Consider the following 25674-nt stretch of genomic DNA (forward strand, 5'->3'; position numbering starts at 1 on the left):
TCTAGCGCCATTTAACTTCTTACGCAGTAAGGATAATAGGGGAGTGGTTTGTGACGCACAAGAGGAGCCGCTCAGTTACACCTCAAACATCTGCAATGTAGATGTTGCAAATGCTGGTTAATGTTCGATCTGATTGAATCCAGGCCCTAATCTTTAAATTATATTTAAAAACAATTTTGGATTATCAAGACAAATAAGGCCAGCCAAAGTACATTTTGGTATGTTTATTTAACAGTTGTGCTTATGTTCCACAAAAAGCACCAAGCCAACTGTTTACTTCAGCTTCTTCTTGGGGCGCAGGTTGTTGGTGTGTCCACACTTCTTCTTGCGGCAGTTGACAGCACGAGGATGGAGGCGAGCGTAGCACCTGCAACAAGTTCAGAACTGTGCAAAATGTATGGCCAAGATTGGTCCAGCGGTCTAAGCCACTGCCCTAGCGCACTTTCCTTCCTCACTATCCGGTCTACTAAAAGTAGTTTTCCTTTGTACACAGCAACATTACTGCAGTTGCTCTGAAAGATGTTGTATTTGTCACCTCAATCTCAAATGTGGATGGATGTTTTTTACTGCAAAGGGGAAACTTAAAAACAGTGTAAAGATAGGCTTTAACCTTAATTGTAAAAACAGTTCATTACCACCATTAATGCAACTGTACTCAGCTCTACTTACTTGCGGCAGATCATTTTGTCACAGTTGTACTTCTGGGCCAGCTGTCTCAGAGATGGCTCGATAATGCCTCCACGAAGACGCAGCACAAGATGAAGGGTGGACTCTGGATGGGAACATTACCATAGTGGATAGATGATGCAAAGTTCACTGGTATGTTCTCACACAGGGCTGATTCTTAACTAATGAGCAGCATGACATGCGCCCACAACTCGTAATCACTTACCTTTCTGGATGTTATAGTCTGACAAGGTGCGACCATCCTCAAGTTGTTTGCCAGCGAAGATCAGACGCTGCTGATCAGGAGGAATGCCTGAGAATAAAAAGCATATTGATTTAATGAAATCACTACAGCACACACCTAGTATCAGTGTAAAAGCCACCTACCCTAAGTATTTAAAACAGCCCATTTTGTCATACTATATTACAGATAAAATGAAACTTAGCACACCATATTATACCTTCCTTATCCTGGATCTTGGCCTTGACATTTTCAATAGTATCGCTGGGCTCAACCTCAAGGGTGATTGTTTTCCCCGTCAACGTCTTCACGAATATCTGCATCCTGGTAGGCTGTTGGGATAAAATATGGTGCGAGTTGATGGCAGTAGCTAGATACATATATTTGATCTACTTAGAAAGTCAGCCAATCCCCAGCGCATCTAAAAAAAAGCTCATTAAGTATGAAGTCTTTGAAGAATAGTTAGCTATCCCATTGGCATTTAGAATGAGCCGCTAACAATCTTGCTAACTTACTAGCTAGCTGTGGCAAGCTAACTAACTAGCCAACAGCTGCGGTCAAGCGGGTGCTTCGAGCAAGGCCTCTTTGCCACATGCTGGAGCTCGTTATATTTCAATACTCATATTTAGACTTTACACGTCTCAGATATGATAACCAAATGGATATTTAGACACTTATTTTAGCGGAGGGACACTGGTGTATTTCTATTACATAATAAATGAGTCTTCTAGTCAATTTCGCAAAAGTTGTTACGGACAAATATATACACCCACCCGGCAGATAGCTGAGCCTCAACGAAAAGAGGCTGTACAAGGCGGAAGTTATATTACATCATATCCCTCTCTGCTTCGCACCAGTTTTTTTTCATGCACAAATCTGTTTCATCAAACCTGACTCTACTAACAGTTGCAAAATGTGGGCACAATTAGATTTAAGATGATAGAAAGTTGCAATATACTACTGGAATTACTCAATTGTATTCTCAAACGAACACAACCGATCACTAACTTGGACCAGGCGTTTAGATAATTGAATTTTACTGCCACCTGCTGGTGTGACTGAGTGCACTGTTCTGGTGAGGTCATTTCTATTACCATACTTTTCTCAGGTGTGCATTATTTTAATTAGGATGTATTTATAAGAACAATCTATCGTCAATGTCTGTTTTGTATCTTTTCTGCTAGAAATACTGCCATTGATAGCCTATGGCTAAATGCATGAATGTATCAGTGGAGGTAAAAATGGGGATGACAGGTTCAATGTAATGGCTGAAAATATGCCACAGTGAAACATTAACACCATGAAAGGTTCTCCCCCAGCAAATCTTTGTTTGTGATATTGGCACCATGGTGATAAGTTTAAAAACAAAATCTTACTAATTGCATGCATTGCCATGCAAACAGTGTTTATACGTGAACGTGAGACATGGCAAATTGATATTGTAAGGTTATCCACCAAAATGCTAAATAATGCATAAAAGACACTTGATGCAGGGAAACGTGCAGCTACCACTATTCAGGTGATGCTCTTCACTTTGGAATGGGTAAGTCACTCTCATTGCCTGATTAAAGCTTCACTTTGCTATAGACAAATACACACATAGTAGCAGGTAACGAACATTCTAATTCCTGTTCATTGTCATTTCTGTTCATTCAGATCTTAATTTCATTCCTAATTAACAGAAAATGTAAAATGTGTCACTCAGGGCTGTCATAATGCATGTACAGTGATAGGTGAATAGGCCATGTCAAGGTATGTATGTGATTGGCTACATAGGACAGATATTCATATTATCCACAAAAAAAGTTTCTAGAATAGATAGAATGATTAAGAAAAGAATGGGGAATTTTGCTCTCAGTTCTCATTGTATTGTGACATCTTCATTACTTGTGTTATCTTAGTTTCCATGGTGAGACCACTGCATTTTCTTTCCACAGTTCTAAAAAAAGAGAGAGAACCATTTCAGGAAAGGCACATTGATGTAAGGAAAAAGACAACACAGGAAGAAGTAATAACAGTCCAAGAAGTGCTATGGCTGTAAGCACATTGATTCAAGCCCCCTTGATGGGAAAGGACTTCCTTCAGTCCTCACACATTCCGTTTTGGGGCGGCGACAGTTGCGATGGCCTTGACGAGGCATTTAAGACCACCTTCCAGACAGACTTCAACTCCTTTGCTACCCTTCCGAAGAGATTCGCCATCTCTCGCCCCATCCCTGCCCAGGTCGAGCACAAAGACCTGCGTCGGATCAAGGAGTATCTGACCGAAGCGGTCAAGTCATATCCCCACCACCCACAGATTCCCCTCAGCCGCACACCTGCTTGGACTAAGCTGTGCACCAACTTCCAGATGCATAAAGACCCCAGGCAGGTCAACTTCCTCACCACCCAGGCAGAGGGCTTCCAGCCCCTGGCCTCAACCCACACCATACCCATCCGGCCAGTCATGGCCATTAAGAAGAAACAGCTGGAGGAGAAGCTTCCTGTGACCACTCATAAAGCTTCATTCACCCCATACAATGTGTCGCCCATTGTCAAGGCCAAGGTCAAACACCTAGGTCAGTGGCTCTTTCAAATCTATGTTATTGTCTAAAAGTAGATGCATGTATACTATATCTGTGATGTCATTCTCTGTTTGGATTAGTGAAATAGGTAAGGTCCTATATATGCCTATCTACATTGTTTGTCATTCACTGCCTGGCATATGGAAGCCTGGCATAAAGCTTTGCAGAACGGGGGCACACACTTGTTTTGGATGAACCTTTATGCTGGGTGTGGTGCTTCAGTAAACCATTACACTGACTGTATGTTTAAAAGAGTAGCTCTGTTTTTGTAAATGTGTAACCTTGAGTCAGATTGTGACATTGTCAATGCCCTTGTGATTCAGGGCGAGAACCCACCTTTAAATGGGACAGGGATGGCCAACACTTTGACTCCCACCACAACGATGCATTCCAGGGACAATGGCACAGCCCACCTCAACCTGTGGAGAAGGTATCGATGGCCATTGATATCCTGGAATAGTTAGGCTACTGGGAAATTCTGTGTTTTCTGTACAGTAGCTGTATGTGAATAATGGAATCATGTGAATATTTTCTATGAATGGTCATTAAACTAGCTATGAGCGCTAAACTGGCCTTTGATAATGATCTTACTTACTATTCATTGCTCCCTGTGGAGTACAAAGCCACAACAAACCCACACCATCTCTTTGAGAAGGCCTTTGATAAGATGTTAATGAAATTTTGCTGAGGGTATACTTGACTTTTCGGATGGTGTACTGTACTTTTCCTTCTCCGGTTCAGCAAATCCACTCATCAGTGGCAATGGGAGACCCACAGAAGAATCTGGAAACTGAAACCACCCAGGATGTGTCCTTTAGACACCCTGGCAATCCTAGGTATGTGACTTACTGTATGCATGCCAAAATTCACACCACCTCCGTCATCTTGTTAGAAAACGTGCCACATTTTCCTGTTATGAAAGAAAATACCTGTCGAAATCCTAATAATCAATGTTTTTATGATTTGTCTAATATATCAACCTTTCACTGACCCAGTCCAGTCAATGTGAAGGAACGTTTGAAGGTCAATCTTGGGGATTTCTCTGAAAACAAATGGACATCTACAATGGCTGATGCGTTTCGCGAGGCCAAGTCAGGTGTGTAAGCCAAGGTTATTAATGAATACTCTGTTCGTCAATGATATAACATACTGCACTGTTAACCCTATGGATTTTACTGATTATCTATTTTTACTTCTATCTTTCTGACTGAATTGCTTCAAAACAGCTAACTATTGTTGATATAATGTATTCATATATTCTATTGCAAAACAAATTGCGGGATTGGATTTTTTCTTTTAGATTGCAATTACTATTGAAAGAGCTTATGAATGTGCTTCAGTGTTCTCATTCTCCTGCTTGGCTAACTCCCTGTATTGGGCCTGTTTCCCAGCCCCTGTTCTACTGATGCAGATGAACAAGACTCTCAGCTCAGTCCCCAGAGGGGACACTGATCCTGGGCGCAACCGACTGAGGATGATGGCCACAACCAACGGCTTTTTCTTCTCTGAGGTGAAACCCAAATCCTCCAATTTACCCATCCACGGGCTGGATTTGAGTAAAGTGTATCACTGGCTTCCAGGCCTTTAAATGGATCGAGGACATCCGTATAGCACCTTGCCATGCAGGAATGTTATGATGCAAAAGAGCACAGGTTTTACGGGAATTAAAACATAAGTTGACGGTAGGTGTGATTATTGTGTAATACATGTCGGCCTTGTTGTCCTGCGGTACTTGTTTGCATTTCCCATGTCTTTTCCATTCCTTGCGTTCTCCCACTTCCTACCTAGGATGTAAAATGTACTCTTTGGCAAAAGATAGTAGGCTGAACCAACATTCATATTTTGTGGGTGTTCCCACATTAATCATTTTTATTTGCATGGGAGTGGCCTGCAACATTGGGCAGCCTCATTATTCCAACATAACCTTTATTTCAACTTGCATTTCTGGCTACTGTCTTCCTAATCGGCCTGGTTGGATTTCCCTCCCCTCCGCAGCGAAACCACAGAGAGCGGCCGGTGCATTTCAGTGGCGCCAACGTGAGGACCAGGAGCAATGTGGAGTTGGGCCGACCCAGTCTGGGAGGCCTGTTCTACAGCACCGCAGCCCAGGAAGACTACCCCAAGAGGGACATGCATCGAGCTAGGCCGCATACCCATCCCTCTGGCCATGTGCTGACCGGCCAAGGTGAGAGAGAAACCAAAACATTCTCATGTCCCAGTCAGTTGGGTTCCATTCCATATTAATGTAGTTTTTTTTGTCAATGAGATTTATGGTATACTCCCCAGAGCCTGGAACAGCCTCAACTACTGTTCAAAGGGACTACCTCCCACTAAAATCCAGGAGACAGGAACTTAGCCCAAAACAACTTCAACAGGTAGTTAAATAACTTTTTTTTTTTTTCCCCCACCTTTTTCAACTTAAGTAACAGTCAGCTGCAGAGTGGCACAACAGTCTAAGACACTGCATATCAGTGCTAGAGGCGTCACTACAGACCCTGGTTAGTTTCCAGGCTGTACCGCAACCGGCCGTGATTGGAAGTCCCATAGGGCAGCACACAATTGGCCCAGTGTCGTCCGGGTTAGGGTTTGGCCAGAGTAGGCTGTCATTGTAAATAAGAATTTGTTCTTAACTGACTTGCCTAGTTAAATAAAGGTTAAATAAGTAAAACAAATATTCACTGGTGCAGAAGTTCCTGTGCCATTGGAATTGAAAACCAATACTGCTGAGAGACAACAGCAAAGTTTCTAGTCAATTAGGGTTGTACAAATGAATGCTAGAGGGCAGTATTGTTAATTATGTACCTGTACATTTCATTCATTTTCCCAACAAGTTTTGAGGGTCAAACTGACCTTTCTTCAGGCTTATGTTCACATTTCACTTTATGTTCTCTAGACACACATGGCATAATGTGTCATCTTTTTTACATTCTGCCTGGAGATTTGTTGCCGCTATCAGTGCTCAAACAATACAAATATCTCAGAATACCTAATTCGTCCTCAGAGAACCGGTTGTTACCAAGAAACTGGTTCATGTACACACACAAGCTCTTTGCCCCCTTTGTGTGCACCCATCAGCAAGTTGTTCTATCCCAGTGTCTTTTAATCTTCTCTTTCCCTTTCTATCACTCTGTGTCCCTCTCTCTCTCTCTCTCACTGTCTGTCTGTAGATTAAATTCAGCCACATCACCGCTCCCTACAATGAGCAACACTTCACCACGACCCATAAGGAGGCTTTTGGGCCCAAGCCTCTCTCCAGGAACTGCCCGGACAACCCACCTAGACAACACATTAGCCACATGCCTTTCTAAAGAGACCAAAGAGCTGCCTTATCAAAACTCACTTACACAAATAAAGCATTTACTCTATATATTTAAGGGACATTTTGGGGATATGCAAGGGAAAAGCTCTGGTGCAAAACAATTGCTTACTTTTTTGGAAGAAATAGGCCTACGCTTGAAATGTATGCTTTATTCAATGCTTTGTTTGTTTATTGAGCAAATGGCCTGGTGATATGGAGCAACTGCTTACCTCTATTGACTAAACATGTACATTTGACTGCCTACACATGATCCAATAAATGTGGAAATAAAAGCCCATGGGTCACCTTTTGGTAACTTGTTCCCAGATCTGTCATACCATACAAGTCTTAGGCATGACAGCAACAATAGGAGTTGGCTATACACAGCATTTCATATTTTTTATGTATATCTGAGACACTCTATTCAGTATGATATGTTACTTTTGGTATGGTTACATAAGGCAGATGGTTACTTAAGGGGAAAATTAAAGGAGGGTGGTTGGTCAGGGTGGATAGGTGGGTGTATAATGCGAACATCTAGCCATCCAAAGGTTGCGTTTTCGAATCCCATCATGGACAACTTTAGCATTTTAGCTAATTAGTAACTACTTACTACTTTTTAGCTACTTTGCAACTACTTAGCATGTTAGCTAACCCTTCCCCTTACCATTTTGGCTAACCCTTCACCTAACCCCAACCTTAACCCTAACCCCTAGCCTAGCTAACGTTAGCGCAACCAATGGAAGGGGTGTGGGGTGGCGAAGTTTGTGAAGTTGACAAAGACATGCGACCAGTGGGATCCGAACAACAATGACAAAAAATGTATACAAAAAAACAATTGGGGGGGGATTTATACCACCACCCAAAAGGGCACTTTGGAGACTGTTAGTGCTCTGCACAGGTAGATCCCTGTTTGTGCACATGTCTGTCGAAGCAGTATGTCAGACTAACTTTAGCATATAGGTGGTTAAACACAAACCAGGGCCCTCTGTATAAGGCATCTGGATAATGTAAGGTAAGCCAGCTACAGATTGCTGCGAGTAAAAAAAGTTTAAAAATTATTACCTTTATTTCCACAGGGAGTCCCATTGAGACCAAGGTATCTTTCACAAGGGAGCCCTGCATTTTACAATTTCACATATTTTACAAAATATAAAATACCAGAGAATGCAAAATTACAGGCAGCCTCAAGAAAAACAATCACATTCCTCAACAGAGGTTCTCAATTTGCATTGGTAAAGGAAGAATGTGTTTTGCTTTTGCCATAGGCCTACTCACCCTAATAGGCCTACTCACCTTAATAGGACTACTCACACTAATTATTGTAATTCCATGTAATGTTACTCACAATTCTACTTTGTTTTGGAAACTGTGGCTGTTGGTAAGGGTAAATGTATAAAACATCGTAAGACTGAGCATGTCATGACCGCCTTATAACTGTAGTATAATCAGGCACAGTGGGTCATAATACCCATAAAACGTAGGTCAAACACACATAAAACTAGGGGTCAAACACAGAAATGGTTACAATCGCTTTTTCACATAGTTTGAAGTGTTTGTAAAATTCAAAGAAACATGATATGAAGAAAATGTAGTCTATTTCAGAAGAACAGAATTGCATACTCTTGAGTTATTTTTGGCCTGATATGGCTATGCCATATGGTTGTGGGCTACACTAGTCCATTTAGTAGACAAGATTTGCTTATAATTGCGAGGCATTATTTTATAGTATGAAGAATACAATTGAACATAGCTTAATAAAATAGAAAGGATATTTACTCCAAACGATTTGAAAGGAAGTGCGCACATGCGGCAATTCTGTGTTGAGCTGTTAACAAAGAAACTGGTCCTCCTTTATGCCTAATTATAGTTATTTATGCAACTTTAGTTGTGACACAAATGTCGTTGGGCTATATGTTTTGATGTTTAATACATTCTAAAGCTGCATGATGGGACTGTAACGGTCGTTGTACGTAGTGGACCAAGGCGCAGCGGGTTGAGTGCTCATAGTGACTTTTATTGAACACAAACTAAACAAAACCATCGAACAAACAGGATTGCAGGCTAAAACACACAGCTATGCAACAACAACTTCCCACTAAGGGACAGGTGAAACAGGGCTACCTAAGTATGACTCTCAATCAGCAACAACGATGTACAGCTAGCTGTTCCTGATTGAGAGCCATACCAGGCCAACACAAAGAAATACACAACATAGAAAACCATAGAAATACAAAACAAGAACATTACCCAAAAACCCCAGAACACATAAATCAAACACCCCTCTTACATAAATACATATCCCATTAAACCCCAAACCACATAAAACAAATACCCCCTGCCACGTCCTGACCAAACTACAATAACCAATAACCCCTTATACTGGTCAGGACGTGACAGGGACTCTAATGATGATTTGAAAAAAGTCGCAAGCTGCACACACTTCATTGGTCTCTCATTCACAAATTTGATAAGCACTTGGTAATATGCTCACCATGCCTCAAATTTCCCAGCGGCATCCCCCTTGTGTAGCTGTAATGCCCCCTAAAAATCCATGCCTTTTGTGGCCAAAGTGGCCGTTGTGCTCTTGGGCTGAATATAACAAGGTGAATTATAATTCCCTTCTCCTGGCTGCGGCGCTCCGAAGCACTTCTCACGGCTCTCTCAGATGTAGCCAATGCCTTTCATGTGATCAGGTCCTTCTCACAGGCATTTCAGCTAAGAAGTAGGCTAAGTGAATGAAGACAGGCACATCGGGAACGCAACTGCACGCATCTCTCTTATCGAATTCAGAGACGCATATTGAAGATGTTAGAACTGTCCACATTTAGCCAGTGGTGTAAATTACTTAAGTAAAAATACTTTAAAGTACAACTTAAGTAGTTTTTTGGGGTAACTGTACTTTACTATTTATATTTTTGACAACTTTTACTTCACTACATTCCTAAATAAAATTATGTACTTTTTACTCCATACATTTCCCCTGACACCCAAAAGTACTCGGAACATTTTGAATGCTTAATAGGACAGGAAAATGGTCCAATTCACGCTGTCACACCCTGATCTGTTCACCAGTTCTTGATATTGATTCCACCCCCTCCAGATGTCGCTTGTTTTCCCAAGTGTATTTATCCCTGTGTTTCCTGTCTCTCTGTGCCAGTTAATCTTGTATGTTCCCAAGTCAACCAGCGGTTTTTCCCATTCTCCTGCCTATGCTATTCTCCTTTTTCTAGTCTTCCCAATTTTGACCCTTGCCTGTTTCTGGACTCTGTACCTGCCCATTCTGCCTGCCTTGACCTCAATCCTATCTGCCACTCTGTACCTCCTGGAGTCTGAACTGGTTTTGACCTTTTGCCTGTCCACGACCATTCTCTTGCCTACACCTTTTGTATTATTAAACATCTTAAACTCCAACCATCTGCCTCCTGTGTCTGCATCTGTGTCTCGCCTTGTGTCATGATACACACATTTATCAAGAGAACACCCCTGGTCATCCCTACTGCCTCTGATCTGGCAGACTCACTAAACATAAAAGCTTTGCTTGTAAATTGTCTGCATGTTGTAGTGTCACCCTGGCTATCCTTACATTAAAAAAAATAATAATTGTGCAGTCTGGTTTGCATAATATAAGCAATTTGAAATTATTCATACTTTTACTTTGATACTTAAGTATATTTAAACCAAATACTTTTAGACTTACTCAAGTAGTATTTTACTGGGTGACTTTCACTTTTACTTGAATGACCTTAATAAAAAATACTTTTAATCAAGTATGGCAATTGGGTACTTTTTCCACTACTGCATTTAGCCTACTTTTCGTCAGCCAACAAGATGAGTTAGTCAGCCCCAAAAATCTGTAGGCATAGCAAATAGCAAAAGCACTAGCCTATGTCAAACAACTATCCCCATAGTGTATATATATATATATATTAAATATATATTTTTTTTTTGGGGGGGGGGGGGGGCCTATTCTATTGGTCAATTTGTCCTTTTGTACAATAAATAAATATTCCAAACATACTCTGGGACAGTTGATTAGATTCCAAATTAATACAACCACTCACAACTTTTTTTTAAAGCAATGAGGCTGATCGTTAAGCTTACATTTATGATAAACTATTAGGCAATATTTTCACTTTATAAGCGCAGCAATGCGCACACAGCAGTAGTCTATAAGTGCGAATGTTCCAAAATGCAATCAATTAGCGGGAAAACACTTCTCGAAAGTGACAGCAAATGCGATTATGCATGTAATTCTTTATTATGAAGATGCATTTTTACGGTGAAAATTATCTTCCCCAAACTTGAAACTCACTTGCAGCCTATGTATGCCAGTTAGGCTCTACACCAGTTATATAGCGGATTAATGTTCTACATTTTAAGAAGTTATTTGGCCATTTTAGTTGGGATACAAACCTTATCAAAACACAAAGGCCTTTGGGCTAGGCTACATGAGGTGTGTGACTATGATTTGAAAAATTCACACAAAAGTATGCGATATTTCTTGCCTTATTGCACAAGCTGGGCATCATTCACAAGTGAAAGGCTAATATTGTCATGCATCAGACTATTCTTAATTTAAATGTCTTTACATATACTAAATAATATATGATATTGATTTTGATATTAGTTGTTATTTAGAATGGACCATTATCATGCACCTGTATCGGAACAGGGGCATGGGAAAAAAATAGATGTCATCTATGCACTTAAATAACAAATGGAGGACTCTTTTCCCATGGTTAATTTTCATGCCAGCCAGGTAGGCTATACTCCTTTTGTAAAGCAAAGCAATGTGCTTAATATTAAGAAAGTTGATAAATAATTATAGTAGGTCTAGCCTATAGAAAGCTGATCCTCCTCTTTTTAATAGAGGCCATCAAAACTTTATCACACAATTGCAGTCAATAGAAATGTTGCGCAACATCTTTGATTAGATTTTCGATACATTTGCATTGAAGTCAGAGTGGTTAGAAGGACAATAGAGTGCTGAGTACCAGGCAGTTAGCAAGTTTGGTAGGCTACTAATGACCATCAGCAGCATCAGAGCTTGGATAACCCTAATTACCCTGACTAAATGGTCAAATGGAATTTGACTACCATCATAACTGGTGAGCGCCGGTGTGGCAGTAATAAGGTTACCTTAACAGCCCTAGTTTGGTGTAGGCTTACCTTGTTGTGATGTTTTGATAACTGTAATTCCCTCTCAGACAAGGTGAATGTTATCAATATATTCGCTTCCATTTAAATTTTTTTAAATGCTACTTAGCAACAGAGAAGACCCCAGCAAGACTACAAATTCCTGCAGGAAGCTCCTGCACACCATCTCTAGCCGACTGTCAACCGTTTACCAGTGCGATCAGAGACCTGAGCCCAATCCATTAGGAATCCATGTGCTGTATTGAAATGAATTGAATAAAGTGTTGAATTTCTTCCATCACCTTTCTGTCTTAGCTGGCCACTGACCACACTTTAGCTAGCTAGTTAGCAGAGCAGTTGACTTTGGTGTCTATTCCAGACCTTATGGCATTTTTCAAGGATGAACATAAGAGTATTAAAAGGGTTTTACATGGGAAAACATTGAGCCCACAAGTCCTTTGTGAGCTAGCTAGCCAGCTAGTTAACGTTAGCTCACCTTTCGTGTAGTCACACTTTTCAACGTGGTGACATGCTAGTTAATATTGGCACACCTGGGCAGAGATATTTAGCTAACGTTTAGCTACATAGTTACGTTAGCTCATTGTCCGTGTAGTCAGACTTTTACCCAGACCCCACGAGTGGTGACATGCTAGCTAGTCCACCAGGGCAGAGATATTTAACGTTAGCTAGTTAGCGCTGACCGCTAACGTTAGGCACTTTCTCTAGCATGTCACCGCCTGTAGGGAAAGTCCGACTGCACCACAGTGAGATACGGTGCAACTAGCTATTAAAACATGCTAAGGTAGCTAGCTAGGTAATTAGAAAAACGCTAAACAAAAATACACACGAGAAATACACCATTTCAATATCAAACTAGAAACTTAAAAGGTTATAATATCTACTCGCTTGATTACTTGCTACTCGTCGATGAGAGTTCACATGGAGAAATTGAGTTTTTTTCCACCCTGGGCCTTGAGTGATTCATCAAAGCTTGCGACAGGATGTGTAGTCCCCAATGATAGCCACATTAGCGTCTAATTAGCATTTCTTTTTGGGGGGTAATTTCATGTGAATATATTGATAAAAGTTACCTTGTCTGAGAGACATTTGAACGGTTATCAAAACATCACGCCAGGGTAAGCCTACACGAAACACAGACCTTATATGAAGTAGTTCTAAAATCTCCTACAGAAAAATGTATGGTGGAAAAAAGGATTGGAACCATTTCCGAGTTTTACCGCTAGGTTTTATGGGTATTATGAGACGTGGTATTCAATAAGTGTGTTGCTGAGGTTAGTGAAGGTTAGTGTCTGTTTGGGCAATGACAGGTTTAGTTCTTGGATTTGCTCCCTTTTTTACACCTGACTAAGTATGATATGTGTAAAAACAAATAGGAGAATGACGAAACAGCAACATAACCTTGAACCCAAGCTGCTGATTACCATGTTTTGGGAGCTGCTTTGTTGAGCAAAACTGTGAGTTGGTGGGTAGATGTAAATATGTCAAACCTGATTTCACAAACCTGAAAGGACAATGACCCAGTTATCATGACGGGAAATATAGCCAAGTTCATTAATTCATCAACACATATCAGATGTTGTCAATTTACATGTATTTTTTAAGATGGACATTTATATAGCAACTTTTTTGCACTAGTCAGAAAAATCTACAAGTAACAGGTAGGCTACATTAGTTCCCCTTCACTGTTATTGATGTAGTGTATCCAATAGTGTGTGTGCCTATGACTATCTGTATTTCAGCATCAGTTTTATTTAAATCTTGGTTTGACAACACTTTTCATCCATGTGATGTTGATGCTACCCATTATTGACCTCTAAAATTGGAATGAGGTGTTTGTGTGTGTACGGTAAGATTTCTTTAGAACATTTCATAGTTATATGATAACATGATTTATGCATGTAAATCTGATAGCCCTGACTATTTAATCATTTTATGGAATGGCCAAATACTATCCGATAGAATATGGGAGAATATTCTTCTATTTTAATCTATATTTTCATAAATTAATACCTTAACCTATTAAATATGAACATTTGATTTATTCCATGCATTGATATCTTATACATCCAATGCATTATCTATTTTCTTATTCGATTGATGCGTATTGCATAAGAATGGAGACGAGACATAAATTGGTGCACTCATGTATGAGGGAGGGAAGGATTGGACAGCAATCTATGAGCGAATCATCTCGTAAACCAATTACATTTCAAGCACGTACTGAAAAAAGTCAGATACTTTTGAGGAGATAGGAAACTCCATTTGAATTATTTTACCTCTCGTTGTGTACGTTGCCCGTGGTTCGGCAATGGGGCACGCGGTGCATTCTGGGCATTTGTGGGACAAGAAGAGCTCTCCTTCATGGAGTGAATGGAAGTCAATTGGGCCCTAGCTAAAAAAAAAAAAACATTAGCATGAATTTCTTCAACAAGAAGTACACCATTGCACATGCGAAATGTGAGATAATTAACTTGTTCTCTTTAATATCGTATAGCATTGGAATGGTGATATTACGTACTTTTGACGAAAATAGGCAGGTTTCTCGACTCATACCCTGACTTTGAGAAAGTGTTGCGTGACGATTAACTTATCAACTGCGTGACGCAACAGGACAACGTGAACGCGATTGGTCGACAGTCTGCTGATGAGGAATTTTTCGTTACACCATCCATTGCCAATGGGATTCCTATCTCATCCTTTCTCTAATATCTCTGCAGTTGTCGCTTTCTGTCCACGCTCGTCTACAAGAGTGGGCGGCGTGACTCTAATGTGCTTTATTCTAATTGGCGTGTAAACGGAACCTGTCGTATCTGTGCGTCGAAATGATGTGGTAGAAACATTATACAATATACATATAACAGTCAGTGAAGACAGCCTGACACCTCGAATTCACCATCTGACATTTTTTTGGAAGGTAGGTTTGTTTTGCGTTATTTGACAGATCTTTGATCTGCTGGTGTGAAAGATTTTAATTTAATTTAGTGTATATATATTGAGTTTTAGAATCGTGTGATTGACAAACAGCACGGCTCCTTCAGTTATTTATGTCTCAGGCTACATTTTCTTGTGGTAAAAAAACTTTATTTTCCCCTCCAAGGAATGACTTTCAATACTATCAAAGGTTTTAAGCTGGAGTTCGACGGGCCGGGCGATGCCGTGTATGCCAGCAGCGAGATACTGTCCGGAAAGGTCGTTTTGGAGCTCAACAGGGATACGAAAGTGGACACCATGAAGGTCCTTGGAAGAGGGGTTGCAACTGCCCACTGGCTTGAGAATCGCAGTGGAGGCATGAATGCCGTTTACAACGACTACACCTCCAAGATCAGTTACTTCAGGAAGAGGCAACATCTCATCCGAGGTAAGTAGTCTTCTCATGGAAAAAGCACACTGGTCATTGTTCAACTGTTTTGTTATTTCTCAACAATGTTAAACTATTTCTAAGGTGTAGCATATATTGATTTCCTTTTAATTTTGAGCCAATGAATGGGACTAGTTGATTGCGTGTTTTAAAAAGCTTCGTGCACCTTGGATTTCACCAAGCCTACTGTAGGACACAGTAAATACACAGGCCCTACTTATGGCCCTCGAAAACAAAATACACACCTATTAGAAAATGACATTCTTAGAGGCACGAAACTCTGGAAAATATTTTACAGCATGAACTTAATATTTTAATATTTAAAATTTGGTTGTGTGAATGAAGCTCACATGTAGCACCAACATGCTTATAGGAATTGGATTTACTCTTAGAAAAAAGGGTTCCAAAAGTGTTCTTCGGCTGTCTCCATAGTGGAACCCTTTTTGGTTCCAGGTAGAACCCTTTGTGGAAAGGGTTCTACATGGAACCAAAACAGGTTCTACCTGGAACCAAAAAGGGTACTTCAAAGGGTTCTCCTATGGGGACAGCTGAAAAACCCTTGTAGGTTCTATATAGCACTTTCTTTTTTATTTTTTTCTCTCTGAGTGTAGGACAACAGACTGCAGGGTAAATAAATAGAGCAGTTGTGTCACTGGAAAGTCATGGCCATTTGCAGTCTTAATTTAGGGGTTTTATATGTTCTTTCATTATGACTGATAGACAACTGTGAATAGTGCTTTTGGAAAGAATAATCTTACATAAAAGGAAGCGCGAGTGGAGACGCCCAATAAGAGGCAGAGGCAGTTGCTTGTCTGAAAAGGGCTGGGGGTTTAAAAAAATGCTGCCTCTGTCTCTCAGGCAACAGGGAAAACAACACGTTGGAGCTTGAGGGACAGGACAACCCCCAACCCTTCGTCTTCACTATACTGCACATTAATTAAGTCCTCATTTCTTTACATGCAAACTTGTCAAGCAAGGTTTTTGTTATTCCAGAGAACCTTCAAAAGTACTCCTCAAGATTTAATGCGTAGGTAAGTTACTACAGTACTAACTTTGATTAGGCATTGTTTGTTATTTCAAATCAAGAAGATCTCCATGAATAGAAAAACAATTAACTGATAGATTGTATCTGGAGTCCCAGCTAGGTAAACAGCCTCTACAGAAATCTGTTGAAATACACCCCCTAAAAATCCTTTACCTGACTAATACAGTGCATTTGGAATGTATTCGGACCCCTTCCCTTTTTCCACATTTTGTCAGCCTTATGCTAAAATGAATTAAATACAAAATCCTTATTAATCTACACACAATCTACACCTCAATGACAAAGTGAAAACCGGTTTTTGAAATGTTTTTAAATGTATAAAAAAAACAGATGCCTTATTTTCATAGGTATTCAGACCCTTTGCTATGAGACTTGAAATTGAGCTCCGGTGCAGCCTGTTTCCATTGATCATCCTTGATGTTTCTACAACTTTGGTAAAATCATTTGATTGGTTATGATTTGGAAAGGTGTAACCGATGTGAAATGGCTAGTTAGTTAGCGGTGGTGCACGCTAATAGCATTTCAATCAGTGATGTCACTCGCTCTGAGACTTGAAGTAGGGTTTCCCCTTGCGTTGCAAGGGCCGCGGCTTTTGTGGCGCGATGGGTAACGATGCTTCGTGGGTGTCAGTTGTTGATGTGTGCAAGGGTCACTGGTTCGAGCCCGGGTTGGGGCGAAGAGAGGGACGGAACCTACACTGTTACAAAGGCACACACCTGTCTATATAAGGTCCCACAGTTGACAGTGCATGTTAGAGCAAAAACCATGCCATGAGGTCCAGGACCTATATACTAGGCAGTGTCAGAGGAAGGCCCAAAAAAGACTCCAGTTACCAAAGTCATAGACTGTTCTCTCTGCTAACGCACAGCAAGTGGTACCAGAGTGCCAAGTCTAGGACCAAAAGGCTCCTTAACAGCTTTTACCCCTCCAAGCCATAAGACTTCTGAACAATTAATGGCCACCCAGACTATTTGCATTGACCCCCCCCCCCCCCCTTTTGGTTTTACACTGCCACTATTTGCTGTTTATTATCTACACATAGTCACTTTACCCTTACCTACATGTACCCCCCCGCACATTGACTCGGTACCAGTACCCCCTGTATATAGCCCCATTACTGTTATTTTATTGTTTTTAAATGTAGTTTATTTAGTAAATATTTTCTTAACTGCATTGTTGGTTAAGGGCTTGTAAGTAAGCATTTCACGGTAAAGTATTCACTGTATGTGACAAATAAAATTGGATTTAAAGGAATAGTCCATAGAGTTCCAACAAAGGATTGTGTCGAGGCACAGATCTGGAAAAGGGTACCAAAAAATATCTGCAGCATTGAAGGTCCCCATGAACACCGTGGCCTCCATCATTCTTAATGGCACATGACCGCCTGCTTGCAGTTTGCCAAAAGGCACCTAAAGGACTCTCAAAAGCATGGTGGTGGCATTATCATGCTGTGGGATTGTTTTTCAGCACCATGGACTGGGAGACTAGTCAGGATCGAGGGAAAGATGAACGGAGCAAAGTACAGAGAGATCCTTGATGAAAACCTGCTCAGGACCTCAGACTGGGGTGAAGGTTCACCTTCCAACAGGGCAAAGACCCTAAGCATACAGACAAGACAACACAGGAGTGGCCAAGCCAGAGCCTGAATTTGAACCTGCTCGAACATCTCTGGAGAGACCTGAAAATTGCTGTGCAGTGATGCTCCCCATCCAACCTGACAGAGCTTGAGAGGATCTGCAGAGAAGAATGGGAGAAACTCCTCAAATACAGGTGTGCCAAGCTTGTATCTTCATACCCAAGAAGACTCGAGGCTGCAATCGCTGCCAAAGGTGCTTCAACAAAGTACTGAGTAAAGGGTCTGACATAAGTATTCAATCTGATATTTCAGTTAATTGTTTTATAAATTTGCAAAAATGTCAATCTGTTTTTTTGCTTTATGTGTATTGTGGTGTAGATTTATGGGGGGGGGGGGGACCATTTAATGCATTTTTGAAAAAGGCTATAATGTAACAAAGTGGAAAAAGTCAAGGGGTCTGAATACTTTCCAAATACACTGTAGTTGGAAGTCTGGGACTTCAGTGTTCAGACATGTATAAAAGTAAACTTTAATCATTCTAAATCTGTTGGGAAATAGCTTATGACGTGATATTTCATTAGGAAAAAAATATTTCATTTTTTATGGTTAGGCCATTTTATAACCTTCAAAGGACTGACTAATAAAACTTTCTGGGGCAAACATTCTGTGGACATCTTATTTAATATATCATATAAACATACCCTTTTTTCCTGTGGTTAGATGGAATTGCAAAATAGTTTTGCTCCCTTCAAGTCATGAAGCTTTGATCAATGCTTTAGTTTGGTTGGTCTGGTTTTGAGAAACTTCATGTTGGAACTGATACTACAACTGTCTGTGTCTGATAGATTTTTTTTAACTTGAATAAACTCTGGCTTAATTTGCTAAATATTAAGTCTTGTTGTTTGTGCACCTTCATATATTTAGAAATTCAAGCCAGACTGTTGAACACGTAGCTATGGCCTTCTGTACAATCTGAACACAAATATTTACACTGCATTAACTTGTTAGTTTGTCTGCATACCATTGATTATTTGATACTACGTGGCTGTATAAATCCAAAATCATGCTTTTGTATGTGTTTTTATCTCATCTGCCCAGCCACTATAGGAAGTCTATGGTCAGAGCTGACTGAAGTTGATTAGACAGTGAGGCCTATGTGACTGACACTTAAAAAACAAAAATCTCATATAGCCACCAGGAGGCGGAGGGTATCATAAAGTTGTACTGTACAGGTCCTAGGTGCACATTTAGGTTTTTACCCTAGCATTACACCGCTGATTCAAATAACCAACTCACCAAGTTTTGATAATTTTAATCAGCTGTGTAGCCCTAGGGCAAGAACCAAAACATGCACCCAGGGGGACCCCAGGACTGAGTTTGGGAAACCCTGCTGTTGCATGCGTCATGTTCACACCACAAGGTGGCAGTATATAACCCTCGCATGCTTTCAGGAAACAAAGGTAAACAACTGTTTTTTTTGGGACAAGATGTTACCCGATTTTGCAATCTAGAGGTCATGTAACTAATTGTTCTTCAATATATGTTCTGTGTATGTGTATAAAATATTTGTTTAAAATGTACTTTTCATCTTCATGCACTTTGCCCTTATTTTTACTGTTTCTTGAAGTTGTATCCTATATGAAATGGCAAAAAATGTAATGTTATGATCAAATCAAATGTTTTCACATACACAGTTTACAGCAGGTATAAAAGGTGCAGCGAAATGCTTGTGTGGATTTTGCTGCACACTAACAATGCAGTGCATTAATGAATAATAACAATGAAAATATAATTCATTATAGGCATTTACAGACTTTAAAAATATATATTTGGCAAGTTGTGCATGTTCCCTTTCTAGAAATTAATGCATAGACCACATGTACAGAATACCAAAAAAATGGGCATGAGCAAAAGCTGAAATACCTTTTGTACTATTATGCAATGTGAAACTATTTTGTCAAATGGGAGGATCTTTGCAGCCTTCGGGCATGCTCAGTAAGCCTGTTTTCGTCTAAGAACCTGTAACCATCAATCACCAGGCACGGTTTTCCCCGTTTGCTCGAGCGCTCCACACCCAGGGAAGATGTTTATTAGCCTGTTACCCTCTATGCGGCCTTACATAATATATTAGGACAGCCCACATCGTGCAAAAGGGAGCTGTGGCCGCGACTACTTAATCAGTTTTGTTTTGCAAGTGTAGCGACAATAATATTAAGATAGTACCGAAACATTCTTTCAGAGTTCTTTGACAACTTGAACAAGGAGCAAGAACATTTTAACATAAGTATACCGTTTGGAACTAACAACCCTCACGATGATTTTCGACAAATTGAAAAAGTTGTACATCGTCTTCGACTCTCCAGAAATCGATTCCCCTCCAGTCTTCAGCAGTGGGGACGTGGTGTCTGGAAAAGTTGTTTTGAACCTTTCAGGTGAAAGTAAAGTGCAGTCGTTGAAGTTGCACGCAGAAGGTTTTGCGAAAGTGCATTGGACCGAGTCTCGTTCGGCTGGGTCCAGTACTGCCTATACTCAAAACTACAGCGACGAAGTGGAATATCTCAACAGGAGAGAAGTTCTTCTGCAAGCAGGTTAGTCATTCACTCTCTATCGGTGAATGAAAGCAATGAAGTGTGCCATGCTATGCAACTCATTGGACAAAACCACTTGAGCAAATTTTACTCGAGAAAAGTATTTTCATTGTACATAACTGGGTTTTGTGGAGGGTTTCTCTCATGGGAAATGATTTTGTTATTTCTTAGTTATTCTGTAATTGTTTTCATATTCGGGTATTCTCAATGGTAAATTCTCAACTGGCCTACCTGGTTAAATAAAGGTGAAATAAAATTAGTATAACGTTTCAATTTGCAGCATGGAAAAATAATTGTGTTCATTAAAATAAAGCACTCAATGTTGGAAAAAGTACAAAATCCTCATACTTGAGTAGAAGTAAAGATACCATTCTAAATGTAACTAGTACTTTTGGGTGTCAGGGAAAATGTATGGAGTAAAAAGTACATCTTCTTCAGAATGTAGTGAAGTAAAAAAATATATAAATCGTGAAGTACAGATGCCTCCAAAAACAACTACTTAAGTAAAAGTACTTTACCCCACTGAATGCACTTGACCCTGTCAAAGGATTTGACAGTATTATGCATATTAAATTGAGTTTGGATTCACTCTAAGAGTTTACTCTGTCTGAATGCAGCCCTAAATGTAAATATAGAAAAACAAGGGACTGCAAATACCCATTTAAGAGCACCCAGCACTATAGAGGGCATGTGATGGTGCTCTTGTGTTTGAGGAGAAAAGGAAAAACTGCATTTGCAGTTCATTGTAATAAAGAAACTCAGTGATTTCTCCTGTATGTATTTTAGTTAGTACATTGCTTTGGAAAGCAAAAGGCCCTCATTCAGTAATCAATGTGGATCAGAAGTGGTTTCAAACAATTAATGCTTATTTTATTAATTTATCTTCAGATAATGGTGAGCACACCCTCCTCTCTGCTGGAAGACATGAATTCCCATTTAGTTTCCAGTTGCCTGAAGAGTAAGTATCCGTTTCTGGAATTATTATACAGTGATGCACTGGAGGCAAAATTTTAATTTGCATTTGATTTGGACCTATTAAATCCTCGCATTTTATTAAAGAACAGCTAATGTCTAATCAATCTGTGTTTATTTTTTATTTTTTTTATTTTTTTTATTCAACAGGACACTGGTGACATCCTTCGAAGGCAAGCATGGCAGCATCCGCTACTGGGTGAAAGTGAAGCTGCATAGGCCCTGGGCTAAAGTGAGGAAGATCAAGAAGGAGTTCACAGTCATCGAGCCCATTGACATCAACACACCAGCCTTATTGGCTCCCCAAGCTGGCACTAAAGACAAGATGGCACGGGTGTGGTACCGCAATTTTGGACAGGTGTCAATAACTGCTAAGATCGATCGCAAAGGTTACACACCAGGTAAGAACCAATCATACCTTTTTAATCCTAGTAGCCCTGAAAACTGAACATTAAGGCAAATAACTAATTTTAACTGAACCAAATCTCACCTCACAGCCTCTATTCTTCATCTTCCAGGTGAGGTGATTCCTGTATTTGCTGAGTTTGACAATGCCACCTCACGCTCTGTGGTGCCCAAGGCCTACATCACACAGACGCAGACGTTCATCGCCCGGGGCACCATGAAACAGAAGCAAGCGGTGGTGGCCACGCTTAGTGGTGATGTGGTGGGCGCCCAGCGCAGGGAGACCTGGCATGGCCGCGCCATCAAGATCCCTCCTGTCGGGCCCTCCATCCTGCAGTGCCGCATCATCAAAGTGGAATACATGCTCAGGGTGAGTTCAAGCCATAGTCAGAATGAAAAGTACATCATTCACATTGATTAGATTTTCCTTGTTGAGGATATGACTCCGATTGCTAATTAGAGATCAATCGGTAGTGGGTTTACCCCTACTGACGTGTCTGTTACAGTAGTTCTAAAAGCTTTCTCCCCTCTCCACCACCTAGGTGTGTGTGGATGTTCCTGGGACCTCCAAGCTGTGCCTAGAGCTGCCCCTGGTCATGGGCACAATCCCCCTCCATCCCTTTGGTAGCCGCACCTCTAGCGTCAGCAGCCAGTACAGTGTTAACCTGGAATGGCTCCGCATGGCCATCCCCGAGCAGCCTGAGCGTAAGTGTCTGTCATTGTAATACAAGACTTAGCGGTGTTCCCCAAAGTTCAATGCCAGGTCCCCCTGAAAATCTCCAACCTTAGGAAAAATGGTTTACTCATCTGTACCCTCTTTCCCTCCCCACACAGCTCCTCCTGACTACAGCTCTGTGGTGACGGATGAGGAGGCTGAGCGGAACATTATGGCCCCCCATCCTGAGGAGGACCTCAGTGGGATTATGGAGCACCCTCTCAGGGCCTTTGTCCAGGAGTTCCGCTTCCGACCTCCTCCGGTGTACTGCGAGGTGAGCTAGCACCCCTTGGAATACTCTCATGACAATAGGGATGCACTTCTTTGATTAACTGAACTCTCTACACTTCTATCACTCAATTTACATTTTAGTCATTTATCAAGCGCTCTTATCCAGCGCGACTTACAGGAGCAATTAGCCTTGCTCAAGGACACATCGACAGATTAAAAAAAAAATATATATATTTCCCCCTCGTCAGCTTGGGGATTTGAACCAGCGACCTTTCAGTTACTGGCCCAATGCTCTTAACCGCTAGGCTACTTATTGAGTCTTAAACCTTTGTGTTTTGCTCCCGCAGATCGACCCAAATCCTCAGCCCCTCAACATGAGACGTCGCTGCATGACGTGTTGAACCATAAGCCCCACTTGAGCGTCACACGATGACCCTATTTAATTAAACGAAGTGAAGAGATTTGTCTTCCCCTGGATTACTCTCCAAAACTGGTGACTCGGTCCAAAGATGTGGCTTCGGTTGTTGGAAGGGACTTAGAGTACCACTGAGAGGCTGGAAAAGAAGATGGCGGCGACAGGACCTGCTTGTGGATGAAGTCCTTTTTATAAAAGAAAGGGGGACATGTTACGTTCAACAAGAAAAGGAAATGACTTCTCCCATGGTTCCTGTCCTCCCAAGTGATTCTGGCTCAGGATGACAAAATCAAGTCACCCCTCCTGCCAATCGATGAACCCCCACACAATAAATGTTTTGTGTTTTACAGAGTTTGTGGAAATATTGGGGGAGAATCACTTGATTTTGTGAGGGAGAGTTGGAGTTGCAGATGATAACTAAGCCTCAAAGAATGCAATGGTATATCTTCAGTTAACATCTGCAAATGATCAGCAGGCTTGGTGTTGAGGCACCTGTAACTCATCTTTTAATACCCAACTCCCCCTTGCCTGGTAACATGTAGTATGACTCAATCATGATGAATAATTCTACTGTTATTCAAGTAAGCACTTACCTGAGACTGTTTGGTGTGGAGGAGTTGAGTCAGCAGGTTTCGGCATTTAGCCGGGTAATACTATGCAAAAGGGAACTTGAATCCTGTAGTATCTGAAAATGTACTGAAATGATTCCATGAGAGATTCTGATAAAGCAGCTGTCCTCTGTGTGGGGATGTTCAATGTATTCTGAATGTTAATACGACCGTAATGGATGAGAACTAAACGGTTGAGTTTTTTGCATGTGGAAGAATTCAAGAGAAAGGTTTGTGTAAAAGCTAGTTCTATAGCACAAACCTGGGCATAACGTTTTCCCAGAAAATAGAGTCTAGGACTGATTCAGAAACAGTGACACGAGGAAGAAAAGTGTGTTTGTAGCTGCTGCAAGCTCAAATGATTAGCTTTCAAAGCAGCTAAGGAGGAAATATCAGAGCCATGTGGTTTATGCGTTTGATTCAACCCAGATGCCTTGTTTTCCAACAGTCTGTAAACGTCTGCAGAATGTTTGTTCAGCGTTACATTAAGCCTTAAGTTGGAGATGTCACTTTGAAGTGTACTAAAGAATTGACTTCAGGTCAGCAATGCAGCTTAGGTGTCATGCGCAGTGCAGCACACACCTGAAATTGAATGTATTTTATACAAATGCTGTTGTTGATTCACAGAACTTGCCAAAGTTTTTGTAATTCCCTTTTCTAATAAAAACACAAACAGATATTTGTATTTGCATTATACACTAGGTTTTCTGGAAAAGCACCCTTTTCAAAACCTACTCTACGACATGCTTTTGAGTAAAGCATTGTCATGTTCAGTTTCGGTCTAAACTGAAGAAACATGACTGGGCAGGGGAATTCTGGTGAAAAGTAATTCAGTCACATCAGTCAGAAGACTGTGGACATAGCATCGCCAAATTTGACAGTTTCACTTTTTTAACATATTTGAACCATAATGGGAATTGAATTTATGTGACCAAACAAAGGTTCAGGTAACCTGAAACCTGAAAAAATATTGTTATGGTACATTCTACTGTCTTGTTTTGGAACATTATTTATAGCTGTTTGAATGTGTGCCCAGGCAGCACTGCCCACGGCATGGTTAATCTAAAGAACACTTCTATTACTCAGAGGCAGCAGGCAGTGAAAACAATCATTACAAAACATTTTACACATACAAGAACAGGTTAGAAGGATAACAATGACAAGCTACAGTGTTTCTGACTTAATTCCATGTCATTTTTTATCTCATCAAAACTCCATCTGGGACTGGTTTATGAGACCAATCCTCCAATGCCTTGTGTGAGTGAGATGTCTGTGTGGTAGAGGCATTATAAGCTCCTTCACTGGAAACGTCTGTGGCCTAGTAGGCACTGCTGTCTGTAGTGAACGAGGAACCAGAATACCAGGGTGGTATTATTGATTTGACAGGCCATCGAGGATAACACATTCATACAAAACTGTCAGTTCAAACTACCAACAGTTTCAAAACATGACCAAAATAGATCTTTCCATCTCTTACCAAACCTACCGGGGAAGGCCCTGGCTTGGTAGCTTGGCACACAAGGCAACACATTTGATATACATTATGCATCTTGACACATTGCAATAGGTGGTTATGGCACATATCACAAAAAGGGCATTGACTCCTCTTACTGGGTGTCTGTCTGAGAAGGGCCACATTGGGATTTCGGAAATTCAACGGAGGGCTGCACAGATGTTTTTGGTACCGATTTGTTTGTCATAAATCAACAACAAATCAATGAGAAGCAGACAGACAAACAAACATCATGGTCAAGGTTCTGGTCTAAATTAACAACACCTTTTAGCCCGCAACAGGCCTAGCGTGAGCCTACGATATGACACCATAACTCAGGT

The 25674-nt window shown here is 40.8% G+C and overlaps 3 protein-coding genes across 6 annotated transcripts; 2 read left to right on the forward strand and 1 right to left on the reverse strand.

Annotated features, from left to right (window-relative positions):
* Positions 1 to 209: 209 nt before the first annotated feature.
* On the reverse strand, positions 210 to 1820 carry LOC100136537 (ubiquitin-ribosomal protein eL40 fusion protein). The gene is made up of 5 exons (XM_014149371.3): positions 1681 to 1820; positions 1128 to 1239; positions 893 to 979; positions 670 to 772; positions 210 to 367 (listed from the first exon to the last, which is right to left on the reverse strand). Exons 2-5 carry the CDS (start codon positions 1228 to 1230, stop codon positions 274 to 276), a joined length of 387 nt encoding a protein of 128 aa, XP_014004846.1. The 5' UTR covers positions 1231 to 1239; positions 1681 to 1820; the 3' UTR covers positions 210 to 273.
* Positions 1821 to 2822: 1002 nt separating this feature from the next.
* Positions 2823 to 7144, forward strand: LOC106573913 (testis expressed 45). 2 transcript variants are annotated; one of them, XM_014149368.3, is made up of 8 exons: positions 2826 to 3464; positions 3794 to 3900; positions 4212 to 4306; positions 4466 to 4566; positions 4862 to 4980; positions 5466 to 5655; positions 5757 to 5845; positions 6638 to 7144. In XM_014149368.3, the coding sequence occupies exons 1-8, from the start codon at positions 2939 to 2941 to the stop codon at positions 6776 to 6778; spliced, it is 1368 nt and encodes a 455-aa protein (XP_014004843.2). In that variant the 5' UTR covers positions 2826 to 2938; the 3' UTR covers positions 6779 to 7144. The 2 variants fall into 2 exon arrangements, with proteins under 2 accessions (XP_014004845.2, XP_014004843.2); XM_014149370.3 differs by lacking the exon at positions 5757 to 5845 and having other exon boundaries at positions 2823 to 3464; positions 6638 to 6764.
* A 7498-nt stretch (positions 7145 to 14642) lies between these two features.
* On the forward strand, positions 14643 to 24520 carry LOC106573914 (arrestin domain-containing protein 2). 3 transcript variants are annotated; one of them, XM_045697297.2, is made up of 8 exons: positions 14643 to 14842; positions 15026 to 15286; positions 21384 to 21453; positions 21618 to 21868; positions 21986 to 22242; positions 22415 to 22577; positions 22707 to 22861; positions 23166 to 24520. In XM_045697297.2, exons 2-8 carry the CDS (start codon positions 15028 to 15030, stop codon positions 23217 to 23219), a joined length of 1209 nt encoding a protein of 402 aa, XP_045553253.1. In that variant the 5' UTR covers positions 14643 to 14842; positions 15026 to 15027; the 3' UTR covers positions 23220 to 24520. The 3 variants fall into 3 exon arrangements, with proteins under 3 accessions (XP_045553253.1, XP_045553254.1, XP_014004847.1); XM_045697298.2 differs by having other exon boundaries at positions 14688 to 14842; positions 15050 to 15286; XM_014149372.3 differs by lacking the exons at positions 14643 to 14842; positions 15026 to 15286 and adding an exon at positions 19941 to 20495.
* The last annotated feature ends 1154 nt before the right edge of the window (positions 24521 to 25674 follow it).

Source organism: Salmo salar, chromosome 16 (assembly GCF_965601325.2).
Source record: "Salmo salar chromosome 16, fSalSal1, whole genome shotgun sequence".
Taxonomy (NCBI): Eukaryota; Metazoa; Chordata; class Actinopteri; order Salmoniformes; family Salmonidae; genus Salmo; species Salmo salar.